This window comes from Hipposideros armiger, unplaced genomic scaffold (genome assembly GCF_001890085.2).
Source record: "Hipposideros armiger isolate ML-2016 unplaced genomic scaffold, ASM189008v1 scaffold_878, whole genome shotgun sequence".
Lineage (NCBI taxonomy): Eukaryota > Metazoa > Chordata > Mammalia > Chiroptera > Hipposideridae > Hipposideros > Hipposideros armiger.
The window spans coordinates 44,221-51,706 of record NW_017732228.1 but is presented as its reverse complement, the minus strand read 5'-3'; the positions used below and the strand labels follow the sequence as shown (position 1 = coordinate 51,706).

The window sequence follows — 7,486 nt, the reverse complement described above, 5'->3', positions numbered from 1 at the left end:
CTCTTCCCAGGCGAGGCACACCAGTCAGCGCCTTCTGGACAGCCGCTCACTGCGGCTGCTGGCCGCTCACACTGGCTGCTGGCTACATACGGTAGTCCATGGCAACCCAGTTTATTGAGTTCTTCAACTCCAGAATTTGTTTGGTTCTTTTTTTATAATTTCAGTCTCTTTGGTAAAGTACTCCTGTTGTTTGTTCATTTTATTTCTGAGCTCATTGAACTGCCTTTCTTAGTTTCTCATATCTCATTGAGTTTTTCTAAAACTGTAATGTTGAGTTCTCTTTCATTTAAATCACAGTGTTTTATGTCTTTGAGTTTGGTTTCTGGAGACTTTTTTTTTTTTTCTGAGCTACCTTGTTACCGTGGTTAATCATGGTACTTGTTGGATTGTTTCTCTGCCTGGGCATTTGAGGTTTTGAACTCTTCCTTTTTGGGTGCTGTTTTGCTTGTAATTCAGCAGGTTAGTAAGTAGAAGTCTTTCTTTTGTTTTCCAGTAGATGGTGCTATAGCTCAAGTTGTTGTTTTCTCTTACCTGCACTACTGGGACTTCTGGGATCTTGGTAGGGTGGTGTCACCTTGGCTGTGGAAAATGCCTGGAATTCCCCGAGGATATGCGTGTCCCCTCTGTGACCAGGTTGCCTTGGTCTCAGGGTACCACTCTTGTAGTAGGAAGTGGCAGTCACTGGGGCTCCTGTGCCTGTGAGTTCCTGGCACTATCTCCTTATAACCAGAGACTGCCAACTGCGCTGTAGTATCTGAGGTGTCCCAGCTGCCTCTACCGGGTTCCATTGCGATAGGTGAGGGCCAGGAGGGCTGGGGAAGCAGGTTGATGCATCTACAGTTCTGTTTTCTTCCTGGTAATGGCGGTTGCTTGACCATGCTGCCATACCTCTGTGCCATGTCTCCACCCCTGTCACTTGGTTTAGCTGCAGTGGGCACCAGTTACCAAAGCCAGAATGTTGCTTCTGCCACTCTGGACTGCCGCGTGTAGCCTGCAACCTGACACCTCCATTGCTACCACATCAGCTGGAACTGTGGCGAGCACTGGACTGCATCTGTGGCTTTTGTCTCTGTCCTTACCCCCATCTTACCTCCTCTGCTCATTTGATGTGCCCATCTTCAGATTTCTCAATGTGTGGATCTCTTAGACGTGTTTGTGTGTTGAGCAAGGAATCCTTTGTTGAAATATAGTTGTCCAACTTATTGTAACTTTAAGGGGAGAAACCAAGCAGTCTTCTCATTCCATCATGATGCTGACGTCACCTCCTTTTTCTTTTTAAAGTTGAAATATAATTTATGTACCATAAAATTTACCCTTCTAAAGCATACAATTCAGTATTATTTAGCATATTCACAGTTGTGCAGCCATTTTCACTTTTGTTGTGCAGAACATTTTTTTACTTCCAAGAAGAAACCCCATGTATATAAGTCATCACTCCCCACTTCCTGCCTTTCCCAACCCCTGGTAACGTGACTCTGCTCTGTCACTATGAATTTGCCTTCTGGACATTTCATATAAATGTCATCATATAACATGTGACTTAAGTCTCTTTTAATATATAGGCTTACTCTCCCTCTTTTTTTTTTCTAATTTACTTAGAAGTTATTTGTCCTATAAAATTTCCTATCTTCTGGATTTTATTGACTGCATCACTGAGATGTCATTTAACATGTTCCTTTACATCTGTATTTCCTGTCCATTGGTCGGTAGATCTAGCAGCTTAGATCATATTCAGGTTTAATCTTTGGCAAGAATACTTCATTAGTGTTCCCTGTTTCTGCTTGCATTACATTGGGTGATACATGATGTCTGGTTGTCTCTTAAATTGTATTTTCAAGCAGGCAGGCCACAGACATTTAAACCTATTTATCAATGCATTAGGCACAGATAAAATTTGTGACATTTACTAGAATTGTTAAGGCATAGAGGGTTACATAGTAGATTGATCAAATATGTAATTTATCATCAGAAATGTCTATTCTACTGGAAGGGACCTTTGGAGCTATTTGGTATGCTTTGTTTCTACACCAGGCACACTCATACAGTCTTTAGTAAAAGGATAATGTTGTTAGCTAAGTCTGACTTATTGGAGGGAAACACCATGTGGTACATATTAGGAGACGGTCAGTGTAGATAATTCTTTTTGATGGTCAAAAGTACCTTAGCATTCCATCGCATAGCTATTGAAGAAAAAATAATTTATATGTGTTGTGAAGATTACTATTATCCTGTAAGGAAATGATTACAGAAAGGAATTCAAAGGGTAAGATTATTTGGTTCTGTTTAGTCCTGCCTTCTAGAAATGGATGTTTGGGAATCCAGTTTTGTTTTAACATTTTTTTTTAATACTATGGGAGAGAGTACAAAAACTTATCAGATATACAGATGACATAAAATTCCTGTGGGTAGTAAAATGCAAAGTTGATGGAGATCAGTTGTAGAAATGACTCATGAAACTGTGTGTGATCACAGAAATTAGAGGGTTTAACTGTAGAAGGACAACCTGAAGTATATTTAAAAGAAAGTGGGCCTGGAAGTCATCATATAGGGTTCTTGAAAATAGTTTGTAATAGACATAATATGTACCACCAAGAGTATTATCAAACAAATAGATGTTAGTCCTGTAAAATGAAGTTTATACACTCTGGTTACTGCATTTCAAGAAAGGTGTAATTGGGATGGAGAAGATCCAGGAAAGGATAATTTAAATGATCAAAGCAGTGAAGGAATTGCCATATGAAGAAGAGACTCAAAGATTAGTAGATTTCAGCCTAAAAAGTATGGTGAATGAGTGGGAATATGATTAAGGACTAAAATTAAGACAGTAGTGAAAGAGGATTACAGATTTATGTCTAGATTATTATATAGTAAAACTGGGGTATCTACTTTTTGATATGAAAGAGGTAAATTTACCTCTTACAAATACAAGTAAGTATTATTTTATATAGCAAGTATAAAATGTTTGCAACTCATTTCCCTAAAAGGTAATAGTGCTTGAACATGAATACTTTAAAATGTTGCATGTTAGTAGATTATAATGGGAAATTAGAATGTTTTGAGATACAGAACATGCTGGGCCTTTGAAGTTGAGATGATATGAATCAACAAGCCTACTTCACAAGCTGTCCCTTGCTGCTCCTGCTAACACAAAATACAGGGGCTGCTAGATAAACAACAGTTTTGTTTTTTTTCTAATTGTGGACAGAGCTAAATATATTCTTTTTTATAACCCCTCCATTAGTGTTAAGAAGGGGTTTTTAATATATTTTGGACTGGAATTCTTTTAGAATATCAAAAAGAAGATAAGTGTTTGTTGTATTCTTTTTCTTTCAGACTTACTGTATTTCCCCATGTATAAGACACACCCTTTTTCAAAAATTTGGGGTCTAAAAACTGGGTGCATCTTATACAGTAGTTGTAGATTTTTTTACTTGCATTTCCCGCTTTTTCACGCTTGTTGTCTGCGCTCATTGTTTCGCACTTGTTACCGGTAGATTACGTTTGGCCACGTTCTGCCCAGAAGTGGCTCAGAAAAGATTTTCATACAGTGCTGAATTCAAATTAAAAGTGATCCAGTTTGCAAAAGTGAATGGAAATCGTGCTGCTGAACGTAAGTTTGGTCCTCCTCCAACTGAGAAAACAATCCGAGACTGGCTATGGGACGAAGAAACCCTACTGAAAACGCCATGGCAGAAGAAGGCCATGAGAGGCAAGTCAGCAAAATGGCCAGATTTAGAGAGGGAATTGAAGATATGGATTGAAGAGCAAAGGGCAATTGGAATTCCTGTGTCCACAAAGATGGTTCAGTGTGAGGCAAGAAGATTTGCTGATGAAAAAGAAGTTACTAATTTCAAAGGAGGACACAATTGGTGCTTCAGGTTCATGAAACGGAATGGACTAAGCATGCGTACACACACCAGACTTGCCCAAAAGATGCCTGAAAGCTATGAGCAGAAGGTCCTTGAATTTCATCGTTTTGTCATTCAATGTCGGAAGACACATCAGTTTGAGCTGGGACAGATTGCAAATATGGACGAAATCCTCCTTCAATTTGATGTCCCAAGTAATAAAACTGTTGATGATAACGGGGTAAAAACTGTAACTGTGAAGACAAGTGGACATGAGAAGAGCTATTATACAGTTGTTCTAGCTTGTTGTGCCAATGGAACCAAGCTGCCTCCTATGCTGATTTTCAAATGCAAAACAATGCCAAAAGAAGGCATTCCTCAAGGAGTGATGGTCCACGTTCATGACAAGGCTTGGATGGATCAGGAATGGGATGAAGATCTGGTTTGAGAAAGTTTGGAGCAGAAGACCAGGTGGGCTATTACACAAACCTGCCGTTTTGGTGCTTGATCAGTTCAGGGCACACATAAAAAGCACAAAGAAGATTGTTGCAGAGCAAAAAACAAAACTTGCCGTCATACCAGCTCCAACCACTTGATGTCAGCAGTAACAAACCCTTCAAAGCTGCCATGAGAGACGAATGGAACCAATGAATGAAGTCTTCTGGGGACAATTTGACACCAGCAGGAAGAGTGAAGAAACCAACTATAGGAGAAGTTTGTATCTGGGTGAAAAGATCCTGGGATAATATCAAGATTGAGATCGTTGTCAAGTCATTTAAGTGTGGCATTTCAAATGCCATAGATGGAACTGAGGACAAGGCAATATATGAAGACAGTGATTCGTCATCAGACACAGATGAGGACAAGCTAATGTTTGGGAGTTTTGACAGTGATGAGGAGTTGTATGAATTTTAAGATGAATAGAACTTGAGTTCAACAACTTTATGTAATACATTTTTTTTTTTCAAATTTCGGGCCCCCAAATTAAGGTGTGTCTTATACATGGGAACTTCTTATACATGGGGAAAAAAGGTAGGTATAGCTTCCTTCAAGGCTGCTCTTACTTAAAAGCCAAAGAATATTAGTATGAATATAAGCTCATTGCCTTTTCTGTTTGTCCTGTGCAGAAATATTTTGTAATTACTCAGTTATTATTACCTTGGCAATTCATTAACAAGGAACTGGAACTGGTTTCATTTCCTTTTGCATTCCTTTTTCAGTCATGTGGAGAATTCTTGATGTGGTAGACAAAAGAGATTGCATGCAAATGGTTAACTGAAAATACCGTATTTTGCTGTGTGTAATGCGCTCCTGTTTGTAATGTGCACCCACGCTTTGGGCCCAAACTTTCAGGGGAAAATATCTTTCATTTTAATTCAAAATTTTATTTGTTTACATTTAGGTACTTGTTTCTTGTATTATAAAGGAATTTTAGCATTTATTTTTTTAACATTTAAAATTATGGTACAAGAAATTTTATGTAACAGATAACTACAAAGCACAAAAACAGATACAAGGTACAAGAAATTTTATGTACCGGTAGCAAATTTATGATATTTATGCATCATATAAGGGCAGGAACTCTTCGTTGTTGCAAGTTCGTCGTAAGTTCAACAAAACCAATTATCATATTCCCAGGTGTTATTTTGCATACAGATATCATTATTGATTTCTGGAGTTACACTTTTAACTCATAAGCATAAGTAAAAGAATTAAAAACATTTGTATAGATACAGAATTAGTACTACCCATGTATAATGCACATCCTTATTTCTCCCTCACAAATTTGGGCAAAAAAGTGCACATTATGCATGGCAATATACTTAGTTATTTTCAGTATGCATTTTTTTGGAAGGCAAGGGACTCTAGTTACTTTCTATCATAAATTTTGATTTTAAAATATTGAGCCACAAGGTTATTAGGAATGATAATAATGCCTCCTTTGGCTTTTGACTTTTATAAGATAGCTTATCATTTTGAAAGTTCATATTTTCAAATAGATAAATGCACATGGCACAAAATGCAAAAAGTACAGAAAGATACACATTGAAAAATATTTTCCCACCCTTGTCACCAGTTACCTTGTTCTCCTTTCTTAGATTACCACTATTATCAGTTTCTTATATATTTTCCCAGAGATTCTATAGGATTATACAAACATATATGTTTTTACACAAATGGTACCATTATTGTACATACTCTCCTGTATCTTTTTTCACTGAAAGTAAATTTTGGTGATTAGGCAGTGAACAATCTAATTCTTTTTAACAACTGCATAATATTTTACTGAATGACCAAAATTTAATTATCCAGTTCCTGTTGGGTCGTTTCGAGGCTTTTGCTATTATAAATAATGCTTTAGTGAATTTTCTATGTGTTGTTTCTCTCTCCCTCTCCCTCCCCACTCCACAGAGTCAGACACATATGCACATGAGCCCAACTATTTTCGTCTTATAATTACTTCTAACACCCTATAGTATAAAATCTATAGGCATGAGTCACAAAAATTTTAGTAAGGGTCAGTGTTTCTTTCTCTTACTGTAATAAAAATGAAATTCCACAACGCTGCATTTGAGTATAATTTTCTAGTAGTTGAGCATATAAAATTAATTATAAGAATTTCAATTTGTGTTTTTACTCTCTCATCTTTGCATTGAAGATTTTGGTGCCTCTGGTTTTGCTACGACAAATGCTTTTGGTGTTGACAAGACGTGGTGAAGAACCTTTGAGTTCATTGCTGCAGTTTGGTGTGACATATCTGGAGGACTATGCAGCAGAGTACATCATTCAGCAAGGTGGCTGGGTATGTGCTGTATTTAAAAAAAACTTTTCTATAAAAAGAAATTAAGCCGCTATGGTTGTTTTTAATAGCATGGATTTAATATCATTCCATTATTCAGTACTGATTACATGACAATCAATGGAAAGGCTTTTCTACAGTTTAAGTTAAACTACTAAGATTTTACTGATAGTAAATTGATGTGGTAATTTTAAGTAGTTATTTTAAAATCATTTATTAAAACAAGATTGCTTTGGAATAATTTTAGATTTACAAAAATGTTATAAAGTGTTCCCACATAGCATTCACCCAGTTTTCCCTAGTGTTAACATTTTTAAATACTATGGTACCTTTGTCAAATTGACTGAATTTCCATATTGATTTCGTATCCAGCAAATTTATTTATTTTTTTTAAAGATTTTTATTGGGGAATTGGGGGAGAGGAACAGCGCTGGGAATCAGGGGAAGGGGAACAGACAAGTTGCTGTCCTTTTGTTCTTCACTCTAGTTGTGGAGAACATCGCTTCACTGGCCCACGTTGGTATTGTGATCTTGGCTCTTTCCCGGCTGAGGCAGATCAGTTGCCGGCCATTGGATGGCTGCTCATGGCGGCTCACAGCAGCTGCTGGTCGCTCATGCTGGCTGCCGGCCACTCACAATAGCTCATGGCAGCCCACTGCAGCAGGGGCTGCAGCCTACGCCGTCCCTGGTGACTCATGGCGGCCCAGCTCCAGGTCGAGCTGTTGTTCACCATCTTAGCTGTAGAGGGTGCAGCATCACTGGCTCTCATGTGGCATCTGAACTGGGGCCCTGCTGCTCAGAGCTCACTCTCCCAAGCCAACTCTTTTTTTTTTTTTTT

The 7,486-nt window shown here is 37.9% G+C and overlaps 1 protein-coding gene across 7 annotated transcripts in view; it reads left to right on the top strand.

Annotated features, from left to right (window-relative positions):
* BCL2L13 (BCL2 like 13) overlaps positions 1 to 7,486 on the top strand; it is a 90,524-nt gene that overhangs the window by 47,744 nt on the left and 35,294 nt on the right. For 4 of the 7 annotated variants that reach the window (XM_019629976.1, XM_019629977.1, XM_019629979.1 and 1 more), the window contains one exon: positions 6,508 to 6,651. The exons of 2 other annotated variants lie outside the window; for them this stretch is intronic. In XM_019629976.1, coding sequence (XP_019485521.1) covers positions 6,508 to 6,651 — 144 coding nt within the window. Of the gene's footprint in view, positions 1 to 6,507; positions 6,652 to 7,486 lie in introns of those variants that run through there. One more of the 7 variants, XM_019629983.1, reaches the window with a different exon arrangement.